The 27,501-nt window shown below is 40.8% G+C and overlaps 1 protein-coding gene across 47 annotated transcripts in view; it reads right to left on the bottom strand.

Annotated features, from left to right (window-relative positions):
* Nucleotides 1-27,501, bottom strand: part of HUWE1 (HECT, UBA and WWE domain containing E3 ubiquitin protein ligase 1) — a 144,381-nt gene that overhangs the window by 111,099 nt on the left and 5,781 nt on the right. For all 47 annotated transcript variants that reach the window (XM_070067312.1, XM_070067310.1, XM_070067323.1 and 44 more), the window contains 2 exons: nt 27,103-27,240; nt 18-86 (listed from right to left, as the gene is read on the bottom strand). In XM_070067312.1, coding sequence (XP_069923413.1) covers nt 18-62 — 45 coding nt within the window. In that variant the 5' untranslated portion in view covers nt 63-86; nt 27,103-27,240. The remainder of the gene's footprint in view (nt 1-17; nt 87-27,102; nt 27,241-27,501) is intronic.

The raw sequence follows: 27,501 nt of genomic DNA on the forward strand, positions 1-27,501 counted from the left end.
AATTTCTAGATACTTACGGCCTCTGTAGGTGTCTTTTTCAGTTTAGTCCTGTCTACTTTCATGATTTCGATTATTTGCTTTATGATCTGAAAAGAAAAAAATTCCCAAAAGAAGTGAGAACTTAAAGCTACAATTGAAAGCTCCACAAGCTTAGACACAGACAACATACAATGTAGACTCTGTCATATTTTTAAAGTAAAAATACTGGAAGGATGCTATGCTAATTCAGAGGCCCGGCTATTAGTTAGTAAGGTGTACACACATATACAACACACAAGGATTCAATCAAGGTAATTAGCATCAATTCATTTAAAAGTGTTATCATTTAATACTTTTCTATTTTATTTATTTATTTATTTTTTGACAGGCAGAGTGGAGAGTGAGAGAGAGACAGAAAGGTCTTCCTTTTGTCGTTGGTTCACCTTTCAATGGCCGCCGCGGCCAGCGCACTGTAGCCATCGCACCACGCTGATGCGAAGGAAGGAGCCAGGTGCTTCTCCTGGTCTCCCATGGGGTGCAGGGCCCAAGCACTTGGGCCATCCTCCGCAGAGAGCTGGCCTGGAAGAGGGGCAACCAGGACAGAATCTGGCGCCCCAACTGGGACTAGAACCTGGTGTGCCGGTGCCGCAGGCAGAGGATTAGCCTATTGAGCTTCGGCGCTGGCCATCATCTAATACTTTTCTATAAGGAGGATTTCTGAAGGAAAAAGTTGATACTTAGGGTATAAAATTCCATATTCCTTTTTAAGAAATTACTTCAGTAACTAATACTAAAAAAAGCACACTGCCAATAACCTCAAAATATTGAAACGAAGCCAGTAAGATTTTGGCAACAATCTTATCCATGTAGTGCAAATAATAGGCTGAACTATTTGTACACTTACTCTCAGGCTTGCATTTTTCTCCCTTTTATCACAAAACTGTTTACATCCATCACATCTATTATATATCAAGTAGCTGTCATACTATTGTGGCTGCAGTCATTAGCTGGAAGGCTACTAATACTGCTTCTACTGTATGAAGTACCAGTTAGCCCTGACACCATACAACTCAAATAACAGATGATTTCCCTTTGGGATCAGGAACAAGGCAATGTCTGTTCTTACCCCCTTTATTCAACATTATGTTAATTTTAACCCCTATAATATGGCAAGAAAAGGAAATAACACGCATACAAATCAAAAATGAAATAACACTTTCCCTCTTTGCAAATGACAAAGGATTATCTACACAGAAAAATCCCACAAATCTAATACTCATAGCAAAGTTTATTTTTTGACACAAAATGTTTTTTTAAAATTCCTGCACAGTTTTAAAAATAGCACCTATTTTCAGGAACTTTGAATGCGAATGGGAATATGATTGCTTGCATGGATGGATTTTTTGGCACCACAATAAATTCATATTTCCTAAAAACTTTTTGAAGCATCCTCATATTACATGTCAACAAATAGGAAAGCTCGATATTGTCAAGGCGTTAGCTATTCCGAACTTCACTTATAGAGCCAATGCAAATCTAATAAAAACCTCAGCAAGTTATTCTGTAGATACTGACAAAATCATTCTAAAATTCATATGGCGAGGCAAAAGACTGAGAATAGCCAACACAGTATTGAAGGAGAACAAAATCAGAGGGCTCATGCTACTTTAAGATTTACCATAAATGTACAGCAGTCAAAAGACTGGAGTACTGGTGAAAGAACAGGAAGGGGAAGCCAGAGACAGACTCACACAGCCAACTGATCTTTGGCAAGGAAGAAAAGGCAATAAAGACAAAAGAATTTTTTCAATACATTGTGCTGTTAACAGGACATCAACATGTACAAGAAATGCAGACCAACATTACACCCTTCACAAAAATTAACTCAAAATGGATCAGAGACCTAAATGTAAACCTAAATGGAAAAGCTAAACTTTACTTCCAGAAAATATCACAGGAGAAAAATCCAATTACCTACAGTTTGGTAATGACTCTGTAGATATAACCAAAGGTATGATCCATGAAAAAAGTTGATAAACTAGACTTTATTAAAATTAAAATCTGCTCTGCAAAAGACACTATCAAGAGAATAAAAAGACAAGCCAGAGGCTGGAGAAAATATTTGCAAAAGACATACAAAGAAAGGACTGTTATCTAAAACACACAAAGAACTCTTAAAACTTCGCCTTAAGAAGTGAGCCAATTTAAAACATAGGCCGAAGACCTTAACATATACCTCTCCAAAAGATATGCAGCTGAAAAATAAACATGCAAATATTTTCCACGTAAGTCATCAGGGAAACACAAATTATAAGGAAATACACTCATGAGAGTGACCAAAACCCAGAACACTTGAACACTAAATGCTGACAAGACTGTGGAACAACAGAATTCTCATTCACTGCTGGTGGGACTGCAAAATGGTACAGGTACTTCAGAAGTTTTCTTACAAACCTAAACACCTTCTTACCACAGGACCCAGCAATCACACTCATTTATATTTATTCAAGGAGTTAAAGTAAGTTTTTACAAAAATCTACACGTAGATATTTATAGCTTTATTCCTAATTGCCCAAACTTGGAAGGAACCAAGATGTCCTCTGGCAGGTAAATGGATAAAGGGTGGTAGAATCAGACAATGACATGTTATTCAACCCTAAAAAGAAATGAGCTATTAAGCCATGAACAGATATTGAGGAAACTTAAGCGGTCATTTCCAAAAGGCTACATACAGTATGATTCCAACTATATGACATTTTGGAGAACTATGCAGACAGTTAAAGATCAGTGGTTGCCAGGGATTAGTGAGGAGGAAGAAATGAACAGGCAGAGCCCAGAGGATGTTTAGTGCAGTGAATCTACTCTATGATACTATAATGATGGATACATGTCATTTTAAGTACGTCCATACCACAAAAATTAAAACACTGAGGGAAAATCCCAATGTAAAATTATGGGTTTTGGGTGACAACAATGCACTAATATAGGTTCAACAATTCTAACAACTATGTCACTCTGGTGGAGGAACCTTGATAATGTGGGAGGCTATGCATATATATGTATGGGGGAAGTGGAATATGGGAAATTTCTGTATTTTCTACTCAATTTTGCTGTGAACCTAAAACTGCTCGAAAAAAAAAAATTCTATTTAGAAAACCTCGATCATTATTCCAAAATAAGAACATGGATTAATTTGTGTGCTGAAATAAGCAATTCACAATCATTTAACTGGTTTAAAAATTATGTTAAAGTCCCTGGTAAATCTTCACGCAAGCATCTTGCTTTAACTTAGGATATTGTGCTAGTCAAATGTCTGCAAAGATACAAAGACTCTGGCTAAGTAATGCAGAAAGTAATTTACTGGAAGGATACTGGATAGTTCAAAGAACTGACAGACGGCTGGATCTACATTCAAAAACTGGAAGGAACCAAGAAACCTAGAACTACAGCCAAGGACCTCCCACAGAAACACTTAGTTGGGAGTGCTTCTGCTGCCAACAGAATGAGTTCTAAATCATCTCAGGTTATTTGCATCAGTGGCTCTAGACTCTAAGTCCTAAGTGTGAGCCTGTGATGCACCCAGTTTAGAAAAAAAGCCAAAACAAATGAACAAACACACACAAATTTCTACACAAGTATAATGCTAATCTGGCTTCTGTAATTCCACTGCCAATATTCATAATTTAAAAAATAAAGATAACACTGCCTATGAGTCATCAAGTTAGAAAACTCCAGGGTGGGCATTTGGCCTAGTGGTTTAAGATGCTATGTCCTGCACTGGGAGTACCTAGGTTCAATGCTCAGCTCCAGCTTCTGACTCCAGTTGCCTGCTAACATGCACCCTGGGAAGCAGCAGTCATGGATCAAGTAACTGGGTCTTTGACACCCATGAGGGAGGCCTGGACTGAGTTCTCAGCTCCCAGTTTCGGCCTGAATGGACCAGTGGATGGGAACTTGCTCTACCTAATAAACTTGGGGGAAAAAAATGAAAACTCAGAAGTTTTATTCCTAGCTATCATACTTCTAATCTGGTTTCACAGTGAGAGGGGATAATGTCTTCTGAGTTTCCAACAAGCCAGACAATACTGAGGCTGGTGTTTCCCAAAATGTGTTAGAGCCTTGCTCTGTGCAGGAAGACAAGGATCCGGTAATTTGGTAAATGTTACAGAATCTCCCTTCCTCTAGGATGGTCACATGGCTGACATTATTAGTGGCTCTGAGAAATCTTGGGTAAAGGAAGCTCATTAGGGCACAGAATCATTTTTTTCCCAGTGGTATCTACTGAAAGTCCAGCAATTTAAGTATCCCAAAGAATACACTTTGAGATACACTGCCAAGGGTCTTCATGCAATATTCTTTCATACTCACACTGATTTCAAAATGTTTTTACACAAAATAAAGTTATTTTTTAATTTCATTTTTATGCACACTTTGAAGTGCCTTCATAAAACCCTCACCACTCTAGTCAAGTTTTACATCTGTTTATAGATAGAAACTGAGGCTCAGGAAGAAAAGTACCTTGCCTGCTTGGTAAATGTTGGCATCAAGATCTAAATTCAGGTCTGACTCAAACCCATGCTTTAATAACATGCTATTCACTCTACCAGTTTTATTACTATAATAAATGCACATGAGAACATAAATTCATGGCAGATTCTTCTCCACTTTTAGATTCTATTGTTCAAAAGTATTCAAGAGAGGAAGCCAGAGCACAAGATGAGAAGCGGAGATACTGTCAATCTCAGTAATAAAGTAACGTAGGGATGTGTTCTACATACTCTTAGAAGCTAAACAGTTGAAAATCCAATTACATTTAAAAAAATCTAACAAGAAACAAAAATATTTAAAACAAATCCCTAGAAATGGCCTACTGCCTTTGTTGATCAGAACCAGAATTCTGAGCACCAAGCTCAAGTCAGAAAGATGGTCAACTTGAAGAAAACTAATGAATTATTGTTTTCAATCTTCATTTCAACTTTCCACTTACTTCTGAGGTTTGAATTTTGATTTTGTAGTATTAAAATATATTGAGGGGGCCGGCGCCGCGGCTCACTAGGCTAATCCTCCGCCTAGCGGCGCCGGCACACCGGGTTCTAGTCCCGGTTGGGGCACCGGATTCTGTCCCGGTTGCCCCTCTTCCAGGCCAGCCCTCTGCTGTGGCCTGGGAGTGCAGTGGAGGATGGCCCAGGTGCTTGGGCCCTGCACCCCATGGGAGACCAGGAAAAGCACCTGGCTCCTGGCTCCTGCCATCGGATCAGCGCGGTGCGCCGGCCGCAGCGCGCCGGCCGCGGCGGCCATTGGAGGGTGAACCAACGGCAAAGGAAGACCTTTCTCTCTGTCTCTCTCTCTCACTGTCCACTCTGCCTGTCAAAAAAAAAAAAAAAAAAAAAGGAAAAAATATATTGAGGGGAGTCACTCCTTAAATAAGGGTGATGCATTCCGAAGTAATTATTACCACCTGATAAAACTTAGAAATAATGACTTCCCATATTGAACCAGCTAAGGGCAGGGGACACCTGTAGTTCCCATATGTGCTCAACAGCATCTGAGAGTAGTGGCAGACAAGCCTCACTACTCAAAGGATGGTCCAAGGACTGGCAGCACTGACATCACCTGAGAGTTACCTAAAATTGCACAAAAATAATCTATTTCAGGTCCCACCCAAACTGGAGGAAATCAGAATCTGAATTTTAACAAGATTCTATTAAAGTTTGAGAAGCACTAGATCAGAATACAGGCTCAGACAAAGAAAACTGGGATAGAAATCCTTGCTGTCTCACTCACTGTATGACTAACAGACTAATCTGTTTCCTCAACTGTGAAACAGGGACAACTGATCTCCCACTTCCACCCAATCCACCCTCCATAGAGAAGACGTAATCTCCTTAAAACATAAATCAGATCATGCTACTTCCCTAATTAAAACTTTTCAACAGTTTCCCTAGAATTCCATCCAAACTCTAGCCATGACCCCCAAGAGCCCTGGGCTGATCTGGCCCCTAAAACACTCCCGTCTCTTCCCTCCACACAACTACCTTAGTCTTTCCATTTAGTTCCTGGAACACCCTAAGTTCTTTATAAGGCCTCTGGTCTTTAGAAGTGCTGTTCCTGCTGGAATGTTTTTCTGTCCTGTCCACTCTTCCCACAGCTAGTTCCATTTGAGGAACTGACATTTAAACTGAGACTTAGAGAGGCTTCCCATGGCAACCCACCTAAAGCTGGTCCCATTGTAATTTTCTCCATTACAGTACCTGCTTGTTTCTTTCATAGCAATTAGTAACCGTAATTTGGATTCAATTTACCACAATGCTAAGCTCTCAGCATCCCACACAGTATCTTCCACAGATAGGCATGTAATACACACCTGTAGAATGAGAGCTCAGAAAAGACATATGCACTGAGAGTAAAATCTGTGAATGTCAGCATATAGACTTAAAACTCTAAGTCTGGAGATGACTGTCTACAAAGAAGGAAGGAGGCCCATACCTGAGTTTTTGTTTAAAGGTAAGGCATAGGAAGAGGTAAGGCAATGCTGCTCCTTTGATTTTGCAAGAGAATATACTCAGCAATGGAGAAGCCATTGAGGTAGGTGCAAAACTAATTAATCATGATATCATCAAAGACAAAAGATGGCAACGGCGATCAACTGCATCAAATGTCAAAATGAGATCTGTCCACTAAAACTGTCCATTAGAATTGGATTGGAGGCCGGCGCCGCGGCTCACTAGGCTAATCCTCCACCTTGCGGCGCCGGCACACCGGGTTCTAGTCCCGGTCGGGGCGCCGGATTCTGTCCCGGTTGCCCCTCTTCCAGGCCAGCTCTCTGCTGTGGCCAGGGAGTGCAGTGGAGGATGGCCCAAGTGTTTGGGCCCTGCACCCCATGGGAGACCAGGAGAAGCACCTGGCTCCTGACTTCGGATCAGTGCGGTGTGCCGGCCGCGGCAGCCATTGGGGGGTGAACCAACAGCAAAGGAAGACCTTTCTCTCTGTCTCTCTCTCTCTCACTGTCCACTCTGCCTGTCAAAAAAAAAAAAAAAAAAAGAGAATTGGATTGGAGATAACTCAACAAGCAATAGTTTCAGTGGGACAGCAGAAAGGAAGCCATACTGCAGTGAGGCAGGTGATCAATGGGAAGTGAAGCCACACCAGCATGTGTAGAAGATGCTCTTGAAAGGCTGGCTGTAGAAGGGAAGCAGGGAACTATGGGGTCATTGAAAGGTAGAGGAGAAAGCAGGGGGAATAAAGACACTAGCATGGGTTCCTAAGTGGATGCAAATTATCTTATAAAGAAGGAATAACTGAAAGGGTTCCTAAGAATGTTGGGGGTAGGGAACCATTCAGCCTATTTCACCTTCACAAAAAGAGCACTTTGTGGATTTTGAATAACACAAACACTATCCAGAATTAGGACAATCCTTTCCCTTATCTCTTAAATCTTGACTAGGTGCCCCTCTCTATGTATTTACACAGAACCCTGTACCTACCACTATTAGTGAGAAAATGTCACATGGAGGGGGAAGTTTAAAAAAAAAAAAAATGGGAGAAGGGAAGACATGCACAACATTATCAAGTAGCTGCCTCTAGGTGGCAGAGTAACACAGTTTTATTTATGTTTCAGGCTTTTCATCTTTCCAAATTTTCTATAATCTATGCATCCATTTACAATCACAAATTCTTTGTGTAAAATTCTTCTTAAGGAAGAAAACAGTAGTTCCTGATCCAAACAAAGGACACGCATCAAAGAACAATATAATCTAAACAAACCCATTGGATTAACTGCTGGCTTGCTTTTGGAGGTTCTTTCCTACACCTTCTGGCTGTTAGGAGCTTGGCACTCAGAAAGCATTTGATTTTTATTGACATGACTGATTACTGGTAGGTAAGAGATGCTTGATATATCTATGGGTCTGGAGCTGAATCAAAATCGGCCTGAAAATCCCACTGGAGCTATGGAAATGAATTATGGTTTGTTTTTTAAACAAAAAATGTTTGTATAACACTAAACTCCAAAGCACCACAAAGCAAAATGCTTGTCTTTGCCTCCCAGTCTCTGAAAGTAAATTCAGGTGGGCGCTGCCCTGACCATCCATTACACTGAGAAGCAGCAAGCTAAATTATGAAGCCCAGCCTCCTCACTATTTGATTACAAAGGCACAGACATCACTGGTTAACTGATTTGTTAATGAAGACAACACTTTAAGTGTGAGACCTTACCATCAGTCTGGTTTCTGATTATCTACATTAATATCCAAATATTCTGAGAACCACCCTATGATCACAACAGCTAACATTTACTCTAACCTGTTATGCATTATCTAATTCTTAGAACTTGGAGGTAAAGACTGTGCCCAATTTACTGAGGCCATCAGTGGCCACACCAATACTTGTAAGTGGTAGAACCTGGATTCAAATCCAAATCTGGTCCACAACTCGTCAGTGCACATGTCTATATGCACAACTCACCCTGCCAACCCCACCTCACACAGACACCAGCCTCCCTATCCTTGACCACATAAAAGATGACTCCCATATGCCCTGAGGGTTGCTGACCTAGATTTTAATGGGCACTGCTAGTAAGATATAATAATAAAGCAACTGAAGAATGGCCTTTAATCACCCAAGACAAATCTGGAAAGTACCTGCAGAGACACCTTGAGAGTCAGTTATTTAAAACCACAACCACTATACCTCAGATTAAGTATATATGCCTTCTCTGCACTGCAGTATACTCAAGCAAGGGCAAGGATACTAAGAAAGAGGAACCTGAAACCTTCAACATCAACTTTGGATCTGAGAATGGTATCTGAGAACACAGTCCAGCACATGGTCTACTCCACAGTCCTGGGAAGCTGCAGATCCACCAGGCTACCCTATCCTTGTGCCGTTTACTCCCAATTACTCGAAGAAACTGGCATCAGAAGAACTTGGTAACAAAAGAGGGCTCATCAAAGTTGGAGATTATCAGTTTTGCCAGAGAGGAAATGGCAGTGTGCCAAAGAGCCCTTCTCATCATTCTCAACAAAAATAGAAGCAAAGCTTAAGTGTACGTTACACAAACTAAATAGAAGAGTCCTTTGTCTATACATTTTAAATTGGTTCTCTGGAATAACCTTAGCCTACCCTTTAAGAATTGTCTCCCATCCCCTTCTCTTATCTGTGGCTGAACTTGGTACAAAAAAACAATTATAACAATGACTGGTTATTCCCTATCTCACCAGTGTCAAAGATGCAAGTGCTCTAGCAGACTTGGCCGGCTCTAACAGGAAATCAGCCTTTAAGCTAATATTCTTAAGAGAGAAAGGTCTTCTCTCAGTTGGTTCACTCCCCTAATGGCTGTTACGGCCGGCGTTGCACTGATCCGAAGCCAGGAGCCGGGTACTTCCTCCCAGTCTCCCATGCGGGTACAGGGACCCAAGCACTTGGGCCATCCTCCACTGCCCTCCTGGGCCACAGCAGAGAGCTGGACTGGAAGAGAAGTAACCGGGACAGAATCTGGCACCCTGACTGGGACTAGAACCTGGGGTGCCAGTGCCGCAGGCGGAGGATTAGCCAAGTGAGCCACGGCTCCGGCCATGACAGGTGAATTTCACCCAGAAGTGCTACAGGCAGCATTAGATGAGTTCAGGAAAACATTTTCACTTATCAAAAGTCAAGTTCTTAAAAATCATCTAAAAAGATATTTCATCTTGAGACTAATTCTGAAAATTAAAAATGCCTGATCATGTAAGTATCTAATTCAATAGATCTGAGGTGGGACCATTTTATTTTTTTCAAACTATATAGGTGATCTGGCTGCATAGGCCAGCCTCAATGGCCACAGTAACTATGCTTTGTCTATCTGTGACTGACTTAGGAATTTGTTTAAAAACTGGACACAGCAGCGGGGCATAAATAAAACAGCCATGTGTTGATAACTGTTGAAGCAGGGTGACAGGTGGCATTCATTATACTATTTTCTCCTTTGGTATATTTTCATAAATTAGGCAAATTATTCTGTTGGATTCTCCTGTTCCATACTCCAGATTGCTACCAGAGCAACCTCCTGAAAACTGAGAGTCAATCTATCAAATAAAAACTCCTTACCTAAGCCAGCATCCAAGACTAGGAGCCGGTACCCACTTACCTCTTACTAAAGACATGACACTACATAACACCATCCCCCCTGCTGTATCAAGCATCTTAAAACTCTCTAACATTCAAGACTGCATTGTTCTTTCTGCTAAAATGGCTGCTTTCAGAATATTCTGTAAAGCTCACCTTAAGGTCAACTCTTCTATAAGGCTTTTCAGGTACCATCACCAAAACGTAAAAGCTATCCCTGCCTCCACTGTATCCTGCCTGCATATACCCTCAACCAACACACTGACAGTCTCCCCACTACACAGTTTTGCACAAATGGGCTGTATCATATTTATCTGCTCATTCCTGTCACCAGCATAAGAAGCAACATTTAGATTAGTACCCGAATGAATGACTATTCAGTAAATGTTTAACAAAGTAAAAAAAAAAAAAAAAAGCCTGGTTGGTTCACATTAAACTCTTGGCAAAATTTTCAACAGAGGAAACCAGATTCATTTAACCTTCATCTTTCTTTCCATTCAACAAGTATGGGTGGGGTCTTCAAAAAGTTCATGTAGCCGGCGCCGCGGCTCACTAGGCTAATCCTCCGCCTAGCGGCGCCGGCACACCGGGTTCTAGTCCCAGTCGGGGCGCCGGATTCTGTCCCGGTTGCCCCTCTTCCAGGCCAGCTCTCTGCTGTGGCCAGGGAGTGCAGTGGAGGATGGCCCAGGTGCTTGGGCCCTGCACCCCATGGGAGACCAGGAAAAGCACCTGGCTCCTGCCATCGGATCAGCGCGGTGCGCCGGCCGCAGCGCGCTGGCTGCGGCGGCCATTGGAGGGTGAACCAACGGCAAAGGAAGACCTTTCTCTCTGTCTCTCTCTCTCTCACTGTCCACTCTGCCTGTCAAAAAAAAAAAAAAAAAAGTTCATGTAAAATGCCTATTATTGGGGCCGGTGCTATGGCACAGCAGATTAAAGCCACGGCCTGCAGTGCCAGCATCCCAAGGCACCGGTTTGGGTCCCGGCAGCTCCACTTCCAATCCAGCTCTCTGCTATGGCCTGACAAGGTAGAAGATGGCCCGAGAAAATAGAAGATGGCCCAAGCGCTTGGGCCCCTGCACCCACATGGGAGACCCAGAAGAAGCCCCTGGCTTCAGATCAGCTCAGTTCTGGCCACAGGCCATTTGGGGAGTGAACCAGTGGATGGAAGACCTCTCTCTTTCTCTGATTCTCTACCTCTCTCTGTAACTCATGAAAATTCAAACTGCAGATATTAACTTTTTGGACCAGAAAAACTTATCGCCCAATTCCATTTTCCAAGAACTTTCTGCAGTACCCTCACAGTTGTAATCATACTATATGCAGGGGGCATTGTTGAGATGGGTACTATAAGATAGCTAAGTGTACAGAAAAGCAGAAAATTTTTTTAAAAAGTAAAAAAAAAAAGTATGTTAGAGATTATAATACTATAAAAGCAACAAAGTCAACACATAAAAACACACAAAGAAAAGCTGAAAGCACAAGCAAGGTTTTATATGCCTTAATATATTGTGTCAAAAGAAATAGCTATGGGGGCCGGCGATGTGGCATAGTGGGATAAAGCCCTGGCCTGCAGCACCAGCATCCCTTATGGGTGCTGGTTCAAGTCCTGGCTGTTCCACATCCAATCCAGCTCCCTTACTAATGCACCTGGGAAAGCAGCAGAGGATGGCCCAAGCCCTTGGGTCCCTGCACCCACGTGGGAGACCCAGAAGAAGCTCCTGGCTTCTGGCCTCAGATTGGCTCAACTCTGTCACTGCAGCCATTTGGGGAGTGAACCAGCAGATAAAGACCTCTGTCTCTGTCTTCACCTCTCTCTGTAATCGTCATTCAAATAAATAAAATCTTAAAAAAATTACATAGCTACATGGGAGAAGGAACAGACATCTTAGTAATGTACTTATTTGCTCCCATAGATGTATATTTTCATTAAAAAATTTTTTTCATCTTACTTTTTCTTGACATGTCTATTTTTAAAACTTATATTAAAGGTAAAAACTAAGGAATGTTAGTGGAAAAGAGTCAAAATGAAGTAGAGGACAACTGACCTGGGCTTAGGTGTATGATCTTAGATAAGTTACTGTACCTCTCTGAGTCAGTTACCTCTGTCAAATAAAAAAGTTTATCTCATAGGATTGAGCCCAGCAAACAGTAAGTCATGTTGTTATTGCTCCAGATTAATGTAAGGGCTGCAACCTTATGCTAGATAGGCAGGCAGACAGATCTGATTAAAAGCAAGAAAGAGCTGGTCTTTTCAAACTGTGTACGTATTACTGCATAAGGAGAATGAACATACAGTATGTGTTAATCTCCAGATTGGTAGCATTAAGCACTGCAATGAACAAAAATTTAAACTCTACTTTTTTTTTTTTTTTTTTTTTTTTTTTTTTTTTGACAGGCAGAGTGGACAGTGAGAGAGAGAGAGACAGAGAGAAAGGTCTTCCTTTGCTGTTGGTTCACCCTCCAATGGCCGCCGCGGCCGGCGCGCTGCGGCCGGCGCACCACGCTGATCCTATGGCAGGAGCCAGGAGCCAGGTGCTTTTCCTGGTCTCCCATGGGGTGCAGGGCCCAAGCACCTGGGCCATCCTCCACTGCACTCCCTGGCCACAGCAGAGGGCTGGCCTGGAAGAGGGGCAACCGGGACAGAATCCGGCGCCCCGACCGGGACTAGAACCCGGTGTGCCGGCGCCGCTAGGTGGAGGATTAGCCTAGTGAGCCGCGGCGCCGGCCAAATTTAAACTCTACTTTGATGACAAGATCGGGAGGCTCCAGTCTCATTCTCAGATTATAGTTCTCCAAAGGCCAACTAGCCTACTAAATACTGTGCAGGCCATGTCATTTAGTCAAAGATTTGAATTGGATATCACACTTCGAGCTAGCTCAAATGAATTTAGAAGGATCACAGACAAAAATTCTTTTCTATGATTTAAAAACAGCAAGATATTCACAGCAATTATCAATATGGCAGAAAGTTTTTCAATACGATGAAAATATTTCCAACTTCACAGGTTTGCTATGAGACTCCAATTAGTTCATTGATAAGAAAATCACAAAACAAAGTCTTTAAACACACAGCTAGATCCCAAAATGTGGGACAGACAAAACCAGCTCTGTTAGAGTAAATTTAAAACCACCACACACAGCCTGGCACACAGTCACTTCAAATGTTTTTAAATAAACCAAACAATGTGAACAGTCTGCTGCTTTCAAATATTTACAAGGGGGCTTCAAAAAGTTCTTGGAAAATTCCTATTTTCCTTGTAGTTCCATTCTCCATGAGCTCTTTTTGAAGTCTTCTAGTATATCTATTACATGAAATATGCTCGTCTATTCGCAAGGATACTCTAGTTCTCAGCCACCACTGCTTCTGAAGGCAATGTGGACCTTAAACAAACGGAAATATAATAACGGGGATCCCTTAAGGCACTATTGATAATACTCTGCCTTCAATTCAAAACAAAGCTTAAGCATTAAACATGAACAAGCTGAATTAGCCTCAAAAACTAAAAGAGCTATAAGTAACCAAGCCAGTTTTCTACTTGGCACACATTTCAAAGGTTTTTATATAATAAATAAATAAATAACACTTTCAGAAATACTTCACTTTTAAGCTGAGCATATTTTCACAGATCAAATAGTTGTTCCCAGGGTGGAAAATAGGCACTAATTATTTAGATGAATACAGTAATGCATACCTACTTCATACCAATACTTAAACATGAAAAGCCAAACTATGAAAGTTATTAAAAAAATACAAGGAAACAGTCTTGTAATCCTAGCTGGAAAAAAAAGCCTTCCAACAAAGTCCTGTAACTGAGAAACCTAAAAGAAAAAAATAACAAGCATTCGATCACAGTAAAATTCCTCTTAAGCAGATCTCTGCAACAGAATTAAAGAGTTAAAATCTCAAATATACAAAAAGAACTTCATAACTCAGTAAAACAAATAATCCAATTGAAAATGAAGGAAGAAGGTATGAACTTGCAACTTACAGAGGACATAAACATTTGCTCATCTTTACTAACAGCTGGAAAATGCTAATCAAACAAGGCAGTGCTTTCTCATCCATCAGATTAGAGTTAAAACGATCAACAATATTCATCTCTGACAGATAATGTGGACAATGCAATACTAGTCACAAACACTGCTGGTGGGAATGTCACCCATTCAAAACAGCCTTTTTGAGGGTTACTTGGCAGTACTTGTCCAAAGTATAAATAGGTACCACCCTCTGACCCAGCAGCAATTCTACTGGTAAGGCTAAACAATAGGGAAGGATTAAATTATGCCAGATCTATACTTCAGGGTACAATTGTAGCCATTAAAAAGAATGGAGTAGAGCTGTATATTCTACCACATAAAAATAAACACAGCACATAAATGGAGAAGCAAATACTAAAAGGTGTAAAATAATATATACAAATTGTTAAGAGATTTCTGAGGCATGGTATAAATAAGAGGACTGCCTTTTGAGAGGGGGACTGATTTTTAACTGAAGTGTTCACTTTGAATTTTTTTAAAAAACAGGAATCATGTTACTTTTATAATTTAAAGCAGTTGAAGAGGAAGGGGGAAAATACAGGCTTAGAAATTCTCACTTTAAGGGGACTAGCGTTGTGGCATAGCAGGTAAAGCTGCAGCCCATGAAGCTGGCATCACATATGGGCCCTGGTTCATGTAGCTGTTGCTCCACTTTCAATCCAGCTCCCTACTAGTAGCCTGGGAAAAGCAGTGGAAGATTGCCAAAGTACTTTGAGCCCCCACTACCCACCTGGGAGACCCAGATGAAGCTCCTGACTCCAGCCTGGCTCAGCACTGGCCATCTGGGGAGTGAACCAACAGATGGAAAAGGGGTGGGTGGGTGGGGGAATGGGTGTGAGTGTATAACTCTTCCTGATAATTTTTTTAAAAAAAGAAACTATCAATTTAATGTTTAAGCTTTATAAGCAAGAAATCCAGTCCAATCTGCTGGTTTATGACATCCATATATCTGCATGAAAACACAGAACCAAATAGAATTGTCAACCGAAAGATCTCTCAATTGACCTCAGGTTGGAATTTAATATGGTCAAAAGAGCAAAGAGAATAGTCTATACCTTTTGCCTTTTTCATATAAATTTTCTACTCATTAAATTTCCCTCCTTTTTTGAGTAACTTTCTTATAGGAAGGGGCCATTTATTCTGCACTTCTATGGCTGATGCTTGGTGGCACATTCAGAAATAGAACTAAGATCAGTTTTAAGGAAAGATGAAGTATAATGGGAATAACCCTGAACTAGGTAACCTGAGCTCAAACATCCAAACCACCCCTATCCAGTCATGACAACTTGGACAAGTCAGTACCTCTAACTCGGCCTACAAAATAAGGAGCTTGACATAGATAATAGCAAACACAGAGTCTCATCTACCTTTTCTGCTGGACATGGAAACGACTACCACTTTAAAGCTGACAGTACAGTAATACTGTACTTAACAAAGGGGATACATTGTTAGAAGGAAATCATAAGGCAATTTGATCACTGGGTCAACACTGTAGTATTCCTACGTAAACAAAGATGGCTACAATGTCCCCAGGTGACATATAAGAAACCAGACATATGCAGTCTGTTGCTAATCAAAATGTTACACAGTGCATGACTATAATTTCTCCTGCTGGAGGTAGATTTTAATTCACTCATTAAAGACAGTCTGCATTTATTTTTAAATGAAAAAAGTCTAAAATACTGTAGGTAAAAGGTTTTCAGGTGATACATGCATTTCTTTGGACTATTCTTCCTATTACGGATGGACTCTACAAGATATTTTGAGGGAATTTGAGGAGCAAGAACCGGGACAGGGTTAAGATGCAAGATGCTCCAAGCTGAAGGATTTAAACTAGCCTCTGCAAAATATGGCAACAGATACAGACATGGAGAAAGCCATCTATATAGATACTGGATATATCCAAGTTTATGCTCTTCTGCAACACTAAATTTATCGAGGCTTAATCCAAGGCATTATAATATTGTGAATCACCATGGAGCATATATAAAACATACCACATTGAAAAATGCAGGATAGTCTTTCTAAAGGGCAATTTTCCAATAAGTATCAAAACTTTAAATTTTTGCATTTCAGTTTTAGAAATTTCTTAAGGAAATACACGTGGATGTAATGAATATTTCTCTATTAGGATATTCCTATGATTCTTTCGTTCATTCAACACTAATTTACTGACTGCCTTCTGTTTACAGCAAAGCATTAATATCCTGAAAACCTGGGACTTAAAAATTTTGTGTACACATAGGGAAGTCGTTAAATAAATTATGAATCAGGCATTCAACAGAATATAATGCAGCCATTAGAAATCCTTAAGTGGTATACATCATGACATGGACATGAGTCAACATATTAAGTACAGCAAACATAAAAATACTATTTCTGTGGCAAACATTGTGGCACAGTGGATTAAGCCACCACCACTTGCAGTACTGATATCCAATACTGGAGTGTCAGTTCAAGTCCTGGCTACTGAGCTTCTGCTAATGAGCCTAAGAAGGCAGTGGAAAATGGTTCAAGCACTTGGGCCCCTGACACCCACATGGGAGATCTTGATAGTGTTGCCGATTCCTGGCTCTTGGCTTCAGCCTGGTCCAGTTCCCGCTGCTGTGGGTGTTTTGGGATTGAACCAGTAGGTCAAAGATTCTGTCACTTGCCTTTGAAATAAACATTTTTTATAAACTTTTATTTATTTGAGAGGGAGAATGACCAAAAAAAAGGAAGAGACAGAGAAAAAGGTCTTCCATCCACTGGTTCACTCCCCAAATGCCTAGAGCTGGGCTGATCCGAAGCCAGGAGCCAGGAGCTTCTTCCAGGTTTCCCACACAGATGCAGGGGCCCAAGCACTTGGGCCATCTTCTATTGCTTTTCCAGCCCATAGCAGAGAGCTGGACCATAAGTGGAGCAGCTGGGACTAAAACTGGCATCCACAGCTAACTCCCTGCTGATGGCCCTGGGAGGGCAGCCAAGAATGGCCCAAATCCTTGGACCCCTGCCACTACGCAGGAGACCCAGATGGAGCTCCTTGCTCCTGGCTTTGGTTTGGCCCAGCCCTGCCTGTTGTGGCCATTTGAGCAGTAAACCAGCAGATGGAAGATCTCTCTCTACCCTCATCTCTTTCTTTCTTTCTTCTTCTTCTTTTTCTTTCTTTTTTTTTTTTTTGACAGGCAGAGTGGACAGACAGTGAGAGAGACAGACAGAGAGAAAGGTCTTCCTTTGCCGTTGGTTCACCCTCCAATGGCCACCGCCACCGGCGCGCTGCGGCCAGTGCACCGTGCTGATCCGAAGGCAGGAGCCAGGTGCTTCTCCCATGGGGTGCAGGGCCCAAGCACTTGGGCCATCCTCCACTGCACTCCCGGGCCACAGCAGAGAGCTGGCCTGGAAGAGGGGCAACCGGGACAGAATCTGGCGCCCCGACCGGGACTAGAACCCGGTGTGCCGGCGCCGCAAGGCAGAGGATTAGCCTAGTGAGCCGCGGCGCCGGCCCCCTCATCTCTTTCAATAAAAATATTTTAGGGGGCCGGCATTGTGGCATAGCAAACTCCACCTCCTGCAGTGCCGGCATCCCATATGGGCGCCAGTTCAAACCCAGGCTACTCCACTTCCAATCCAGCTCTCTGCTGTGGCCTGGGAAAGCAGAAGAAGATGGCCTAAGACCTTAGGCCTCTGCACCCACGTGGGAGACCTGGAAAAGGCTCTGGCACCTGGCTTCAGACTGGCCCAGCTCCAGCCACTGCAGCCATTTGGGGAGTGAACCAGTGGATGAAGACCTCTCTCTCTGCCTCTGCCTCTCTGTAACTCTGCCTTTCAAATAAATAATAAATCTTTATAAAAATGACTTCTGTTTAAAAAAAACTATTTTAAAAAAGGAAAATAACAAATTCCCTAGGTATGATGATATTGTGGTTTTGCAAATGTTCTCATTCTTAGGACATGCAAGTTGTGGACTTAAGGATGAGTGTCATCCTTAAATTAAACACACATATGTACAGCCAGCCTTCTGTATCTGTGGGTTCCACATCTGCAGATCCAACCAATTCTCGATCAAAAACATTCTGGAAAAAAATGTACATCTCTGCTAAACACATACAGACTTTTCCCTTGCCACTATTTCATAAACGATATAGTTTGGCAACTATTTACATAGCATTTGCATTATATTAGGTATTGTAAGTAACCTATACTTACAATATACAGGAGGATGTGTGTAAGTTATATGCAAATTCTGTACCATTTTATATAAGGGCCTTGAGCATCTATAGATTGTGTTATCTGTGTGAGGTCCTGGAATCAATCCCCCATAGGATATCAAAGGATGAGTGTACATATAAATATAAAATGGCAAATACTTAATAACTGTTGGATCTAGCTGGTGGTATGCAGATCTCACTATCCTATTCTTTTAGCACTTTTGTTTGAAATTGTCCTAAGGAAGGCAATGAGTTACATTTTTTAAGAGAGCATTTCTGAAAATACATTTTAAGCTACAGAGGCATAAAGAAAAGCCTTGAAAGAAGATAGCATGTGTCAAAATGTTAACAGCCCTTATTTCCGAATGGTTTAACTGCAGACTTATGTGCTTATCTGTATTTTTAACTTAATTAGCTGTGTCTGGGCCAGACACTGTGAGGCTGCAGGTTAAGTGACCGTTTGAGATGCCCGCATCCCAGTCCCTCCATTTCTTCTGATCCAGCTTCCGGCTGACATGCCCAGGAGGCAAATATTTGAGTCTTTGCCACACATGTGGGAGACCTGAATGGAGTTCCTGGCTCCTGCTCTTAGCCTGGCCCAGCCACAGGCATTTAGGGAGCAAATCACCAGACAGCGCTTGCTTGCTCGCCTGCTCTCTAAGCTGTGCTTACTTCTATAATCGTGGGAAACATCACTTAAAAATGTAAGTGTTTACAAGCAAAAGAGTCACAATAAAATGAGAAAACAGTCGTATTCCCAAAATATTCTAAATGGTTTTACAAACGCTAAAGCACTATTTAAATTTAATATTATTTAATAACATTTTTATGTCGATATCACAAGTTTTCAATTTTTACTTCAAAAATAATTTATATCACTCACAGTATTAAAAAATTACAGAAAAAGCTACATTCCTCTTGACCACTTCTCTCAAATACTTATCAGTTTGAAAACTACCCCTAAAATAGCTATATTCATCTACACCACGGTGTGGGTATTATGAAACTAGATTCTTCCCTATAATTCTTACCATGACTTGATATAGCAGTTTTTTGGCCAACTTAATGATCAAAAAGAAAACACTTATTTTAATTTGCATTTTTGATTTCTCATTTGGGTATCTTTGTTATTGGACATTTTGAGTTTCCTATTCTAAGAAAAGCCTGTCCCTGATTTTCTACTGGAAAATTACCTTTATTTAGATGGATATACACAAAAATGTTAATGGTGACTAAACATGATGGCTTTATAAATACCCCTCTTCCACATATGTACACATTTTCTATTTTTTCCTGAATTAATTCAATGATATAGTAGGAACTATGAAATGGGATAAGAAAATTCTTTTGAGACAAAAATGTAACTTTCAGGGTACTATAATACAGAAGGACCCTTAAGGAAGGCAGAAAATCAAGCTTTAAGAAATGAATGCATTTGAGTTGTAAGTCTTAGGAAGAAATTAAATAACAGTTGAGGCCACTGATTCATTTGGGACACATTTAGCTAACTTCATTTGTATAGTATTTTCAAGTTTATGACACACTTTTAGCATATTTTGCTTAACTCTAACAAAACTCTATGTGACATTCTGGTGCCCTCTTATTAACTGCTATAGCACATTCTGCTCATTCTTCATATTACTGCGCTGATCCTGAGCGCAATTTACAAGTCTCCCTCCAATAAGTAGACCATGATGTCCTCCACTCCCCAGCTGCTTATCTTTGTATTCCCAGTAAGTGGCAGCAATGAGTATGTTCTCAATAAATATTTGTTGGATGAGTGAGATAGCATCACCCTCATTTAAAGAATGAGGAAACTGGTTCAGTGATGAAGTAATTTGCCAAGTATCATAGCTATTAAGCATTTTTTTCACAAACTATAATGAGCTTATTCTTGTAGATTATAATGTAAACATTTTAAAAGACATCATCTCATGTTAATGCTCAAGGCAACCTATAGATTAGAATTTGATTATTATTTTTAGCTATGAATTGAAATGTAGTGATATACCCTAGGCCCACTCAAACCCAAGTTTATATGAAGAACAGCTGTTGTTTTACAGAGTTGATTCATCACTAACTGGGTATAGGAGCCTCTATCTTTATGTAGCAAACATTTTTATGGGAGGGTGGGGGAAGGGAGGAAAAAGGAGGACAGTTAAAGCAACACAACAGAAGCTGGAGACCAGGTGGAGGTCCATCTAAAGACCATAAACTGGTATTGTATAGTGTCAACCGTGTGTGTCACTTTGAAATCTAATCTTGGCCCAAAGGTTTTTCTTGATAGTACCCCGTATTCACTGTAGACAATTGCAGGCTTTCTCACATATCAGCAATCTCAAAGGCTGCAGAGGCACACAGAATTAGGAGAGCTTTGAGAAACAATAGATAGGCCATATCATGCATGGACAAGACAGGGGAAGAAACTTTAAACATGAGCTCAGAGTCCTTAACTAGATTGTTTCTCAAGAGCAGAGAACAAGTCTCATTCATTTTATGCCCCCAACTCCTTTTACTTAGAAATACTCAGTAAATGGTTATATTAACTAGATGAAGAAAGGTTAAGATGTGAGAAGGAAAGGAAGATATAATCTTCATTTAAGAAGACCCAATAGTCTTCATTTATTGAGCACTTACTATGTGCCACATATTATACCTTATATATTACATAAAATGTTAAAAGAAATATTTACCTTTTTCTAACCTGCTATATATGGTGCCACTCTTACTGACAGTGATAATGATGACTACCAAGATGCATTATGGGTTACTAAGGTTACAGTAGAACCCTGAACAAAAGAACCTTGAATAGCACATAGTCAGAGAGATCAAGGCAACTGATGTTAACGCACATCACCACAGAATTGCATAAGACAAAGTGAAAACTACTCTAGTGGAACATTCAGTTTTCACTCTCCAAAAGTCCTAGAATCCAAATGACCAAAGAACAAACCCTATTCCTCCTCACCCCTGATGAACCCACACATGCTTTGCTAACCAGTTGGAGGGGTTAAGTGAGCTACTATATTAAATAAATTACCAGGTACTGGTCACCTGCAAGTGTACTAAAATCTTCTATTTTCTCACTTAATCCCAATAACCATATGAATAAGGTATTTTCCCAAATGAGACAAATGACAGAACAGGATAAATTGCTGAAACTGATAAAACTAGTGGGCTCCAAACCCAGAATTGCCTGGGCTCCATGCTCTTCCTACTATTAGCAAGGCTTCTTAAACTTTTCCACTTAAGTTCTAGTAAAAATTTCGTAATCATAAAGAGAAAAAGAGAGAATGAAGAGGTAGCCTGGAGAAGTTGAGTAGAAAGAGAAAAGGAAGACTAGATACAAGGTTCAAAGCTACCCATGGCAACTTCTTTTATTTTAATCCCATTAGCAGATTTCAGGTCTGGAGTAGAAATGTATAAGCCCAGAACATTCTGAGACACTGCATGGCAAGGAAATTATGCGACGATCAGAGATTCCCACTAGCCAAAAGAGGGACAGTTTGAACTTCAATATATTAATCTAATGTATTGCAACCCATCAAATGTTTACACCAATGACTGCATAGCTATGTCCACATATACATATACTTTCAAGGATAACAGGGTATCAATTCATTATCCTGAAAGCTGTATTTTTTTTTTAAAAAAAGAGGGCCGGCGCCGCGGCTCACTAGGCTAATCCTCCGCCTTGCGGCGCCGGCACACCGGGTTCTAGTCCCGGTTGGGGCGCCGGATTCTGTTCCGGTTGCCCCTCTTCCAGGCCAGCCCTCTGCTGTGGCCAGGGAGTGCAGTGGAGGATGGCCCAGGTGCTTGGGCCCTGCACCCCATGGGAGACCAGGAAAAAGCACCTGGCTCCTGCCATCGGATCAGCGCGGTGTGCCAGCCGCAGCGCGCCGGCCGCGGCGGCCATTGGAGGGTGAACCAACAGCAAAGGAAGACCTTTCTGTCTGTCTCTCTCTCACTGTCCACTCTGCCTGTCAAAAAAAAAAATACATTAAAAAAAAAAAGAAAGCTGACAGTTTATAACTTGTCCTTCCAATTATAAATTGTATCACTGAATAACCAATAAAAAACGAGGGAAAACATCTTAAACAATTATTGCAGCTAATACATGAAAACTACTTGACAACATTAGAATGTCACCATTTTGTAGCCTCTAATGGACTAAAAAATCCAAGATATCATAACAACGAATGCTCTGAGTGAATATACCTCTGCCAATATTTTTGTCAAAGGGAATGATCCTCAATTGATTAAGGCTCTGGATCCAGCTGCCAATTTGCAAGAAACAGAAACAGATGTGGGAACTACATGCTAAGAACGATCAGAGGATTTCAAAACTGCTTCTAGCTGAAGGCAACACTAGACCACACTGAAAAGTGAAGTGATTTACCCAGACTAAGAAAGTAGAGTCCGGAAAAAATAAGCTAACACTCTGTGCCAACCATTGTTCTGTGCCAGTGGTTCTCTGACCATCAACATTAGCATCACCTGGGAACTCACTGCCACTGCAAAACACAGGGGCCCCTTCTAGAACTACAGAATCACAAACCCAACAGCTAGGGCCCAGCAATCTGTTTCAGCGAGCCCTCCAGGTGATTCAGATGTTCCCTTCAGTTTCAGAACCATTGTTCTAAGCACTTTTCATGTGTTAAGTCAGTTACAATGGTCCAAAATCCTATGAGGTAACTGTACCACTATTTTATACAAGAAGAACTGTGCCACAAAGAGGTTAAATAATTTGTACAAGATGACACAGCAGGTAAGAAATGGAGTCAGAAATTGAACCCAAGGTTCTAGAGTCCACATTCTTAACCACAATGCTAAAATGGCTTTCCAGCTATAACACTGCAACTGACAGAACACAGTAGTCAAGAATAACAGAAGTGAAAGTTTTTTTTAGGAACTGGCACTGTGGCATAGTGGGCTAAGTCTTTGCCTGTGGCACCGGCATCCCATATGGACACCAGTTTGAATCCCGGCTGCTCCTCTTCAGATCCAGCGCTCTGCTTATGGCCCGGGAAAGCAGCAGAAGATGGCCCAAGTGCTTGGGCCCCTGCACTCATACGGTAGGCCTGGAAGAAGCTCCGGGCTCCTGGCTTTGGATTAGCCCAGCTCTGGCCATTGCAGCCATTTGGAGAGTGAACCAGTGCATGGAAGACCCTTCTCTCTCTCTCCTTCTCTGTCTGTAACTCTACCTCTCAATTAATGAAGAAAATCTTTTAAAAATTTTTTTAGAAAACGAAGACCAGGGACTGGCACTGTGGAGCAGCAGGTTTAGCTGCCTTCTGCAGTGCCAGCATCCCATATAGGTGCCAGTTCAATCCCATGCAGCTCTGCTTCCAATCCAGCTCCCTACTGATGCACCTGGGAAAGCAATGGAGGATGGCCCAACCGATTGGGCCCCTGCATCCACGTGGGAGACCCAGAAGAAGCTCCCAGCTCCTGACTTCAGATTGGCCCAGCTCTGGCAGTTGCAGCCATCTGGGGAGTGAACCAGTGGATGGAAGATCTCTTTTTCCTCTCTGTCTCTCCTCTCTCTCTTCTAACTCCGACTTTTAAAAAAAAAGATTTATTTATTTGAAAGGCAGAGTTACACAGAAAGAGAAGGAGAGGCAGAGAGAGAGAGAGGTCTTCTATCCGCTGGTTCACTCCCAAGATGGCTGCAATGGCTGGAGCTGTGCCGATCCGAGGCCAGGAGCTTTTTCCGGATCTCCCATGTGGGTGCAGGGGCCCAAGGACTTGGGCCATCCTCTACTGCTTTCCCAGACGATAGCAGAGAGCTGGATCGGAAGTGGAGCAGCTAGGTCTCAAACCAGCGCCCATATGGGATGCCGGCACTGCAGGTGGTGGCTTAACCCACTATGCCAAAGCACCAGCCCCAACTCTTTCAAGTAAAGACCAGGAGAAGTATGCTTGATGATAAAACAGACAAACAAGAAAACAATCACAATGAATAATGTAATAAGCAAAGCAGTCTTTCAAAAGTCTTTCCAAAACTCACACATTTCTGTAACAATTATCTCTAATAGCTAATCAAAAGGACTTAAAAATCTGAGTTGTACTAAAACTAGTAAATGCATAGTACTATGTTCAGACTTACAAATCTTTTAAATCTAAATGAATACAGTGAAAGGTCATTCTAGAATAATTCATGTCCCTACTCTTAGTCCCTTTTAGTCAGCATTTAATGACTACTGACAGAAAAAACCAGTCTTTCAATGCATAAGATTATACAACCAGAATCTCAGGGTTGAAGAATTTTAACACTCATCTAACTCAATCAACAATTCACACTGAATCAGATCTATATACCATTCTCCATTCAATCATACAGTCATAGGAAATTAAATTCCAACTTTCTGTGAAATCACATTCTGGGATCAATCTATGTCAGCACTGTTAATTTTAAAAACCAAATGACTAGAAACATTTTAAGAGGCCTAAAAGTGGAAAATGGTCAGGATTAACAACAGCCCAAACAAAGCCTACAGCTGTTTTACTCACAGAAAGCCACTCCTTCACTATCTGAAAGCATTTTTATAACCAGAAGACCAAGCTGGTCAACAAGTACATCAAGTTTTAGCAACTCAACCCATATGACACATCAAATGAGAGGGCTTCCAAAGAATCTTAAGAGCTGAATTATCCCTGATATTAACATATATAAACATCTGGTAACCAGTCATTGAGGAAAGGAGTCAGAGAACAATACAACAAAAACACCAAGAGCCCATGTGCTTGACAGGATCCACCTTGTAGATAGTGAGATCACTGTAAGGCAGCCTAATATGGTTACAGTTTCACAACATATTTCAATTAACTTAATCTTGCCAGAAGAGGTAACATGGAATGTGAAGGGCAAATATTTTCAAAGCAACCAAGTTTAGCATTTCAATAATACTTTGAACTCATGGTTGAAAACAACAAAAGGGAAAAAAACTTCAACAGCACTTCCATTGTGAACCTGCAGCTGTTAACTGTGGAAAAATTCAAATAATTGGAATGGCTGCTGTGTGCAAAATTTATACCAACACCCGGGTTACCCTAGTTTCACAAACTCAGGTTTAAATGATTTTGCTCAAACTTCCTAACTACAGGAAACTCAGGGATACATCCTACATCCAATGTGCTCAAAATTATTTTTGTTGAATGCATAAGCTTACTACCAATTCCCAAGGAATCACTTCTTTCTTTTAATAGTCAATTTTCAAGTAGTGACTTACCCATGGCACTGGTGATTCACAATCATATTTCATCTAAATACTTCAAAAACTTGCATTCATGATGATCTCAACCCTTTCTCCCCCTCTTAACTTGGAATTACTCTTATTTGGGCATAAGTGGCCTTGCTCTGCTCCCACCTGTGCCTAAATCAAAGGCTGGCTGAAGCCTATGTGTCCAATTTCCATTCTCAGATTTTCACCATGGAAAGGATACACAGTAGACCACAGAAGGGTCAATGTAGCACAAGTAAGAGACAAACACTTTAATAGGACTTTATGCTGGGACAAACTGGTGAGAAATAAAAAATAGGAAAACCATGGTTGTGTATTTTTATTGACAGCTGAAAAACGGGATGCAAGTGAAAGCTCTCAAAAACTGTTGTTTTTGTATTGCAATTTCAAGAACTATATGAAGCCAGAGGAACTCATCACTAGGTCTCAGCAGCTTAGAAGTTATGGGTCAGAGCAGCTGAGATACCAACATCAAAATTAAAGGCAACTTAATATTGCGGTAAAAATAATTAAATCACCTAAGGAAACGGAAACCATGCATTAAGAATCCCAAAAGCACAATCAGGTGATTATCTAGGAAACACTAGCTTTTTCCACCAGGCGGCCTACTTTTAACATGGAGCAGTAAGCAGAGCCAAGACATGGAACTGAAGTCAGGTATCAAATCAAATCAGACTTTGCCATAGAAAAAGGAATCCATGACTAGTTATTTTAGGATACTGACTAGGCCAGCAGTATCAACTCCAACTGGGATATAGGAGATTACTGCCATTGTTCGATTATAATGGGTCCTCCAGGGTCTTAAACTTAGCAAAATGCATTAGACACCATTACTGAGCTGTAATTCCCACTGTGTGGGAAACTATAGGACAATTTCCACAACAAAAAAAAAAATTGAAGGGAAAAAAGAGATACAACCTGCAAACTAAAACAGATCTAGGAGCCACATCAACCCTTTGCAATAATGTTACAATAAATGGACTTTTATGGATCCTAACACAAACTGCAAAAAAACAAAGTAAATAACCACAAAACAAAACAAGAAGTCAGGGAAATGTGAACAGGTTCATATTTGATATAAAAAAATCAGTTTATGTTTTCAGTTGTAATAACGGTTTTGAGTTTATGTTTTAAAAGTACTTGTCCTTTAGAGATACAAATACTTTACAAATAACAACAACAGCAGGGATTTATTTCAAAATGGATGAAACAGAATAGCTGCCAAGTTGCTGCATGTTAAGATGGTGATGTACCTACAGGGATCATTACACTATTCAATTTTTCTGTTTAAAATTTTTCAGAACTTTAAAAAAAAGAACTGGTTAGACATACTGTCTTGCAATTTTATTTCTGAATGATGCTTATGGTGATTTCAACAGTTCTCTTTAATTCAGTAAAGAGTAACACTTACATACCAGAAGCTACCAGTCCCACATCAGATCCAGATAATGGAAGAAACCAAAGTATCTCAGTCACAAAATGGAAATACCCCACCATCTCCATTCCAGGAAGTAAAATACAAATACTACCCACAATGATCTTCAAAAACGAACCTAAAATCACAGCCAATCATACTCATTCTGGTGGGAAATCCCAACACTGCTCCAAAAGATTCCTGAACCGTCCTGATCAAGTTGATCTGCTGGTTCTTCTGGAGCACTAACCCAATTCAGGTTATGCTACTGGAGAACCTATGAAAAAAGGTTGGGGGAGACATACATAACACATTTATTAATTAGAGTGTGGAAGAGTTAAACATTTTATCAGTGTTCATAATCACAATTATTTCTGAAACAGCCTTCACATTATCAATCTGCATTTTTTAGGACCTGTTTCAATCAGTAACTTTAGAACTCAGCAACTAAAAGCTTTAACAATACTTCCAATCAGACATTTAAACAACACTCCTGAAAACTCAGTTGTCATTCCAAATAAAATTACAGGAGATATTA

The sequence above is a fragment of the Oryctolagus cuniculus genome, chromosome X (genome assembly GCF_964237555.1).
Source record: "Oryctolagus cuniculus chromosome X, mOryCun1.1, whole genome shotgun sequence".
Classification (NCBI taxonomy): domain Eukaryota; kingdom Metazoa; phylum Chordata; class Mammalia; order Lagomorpha; family Leporidae; genus Oryctolagus; species Oryctolagus cuniculus.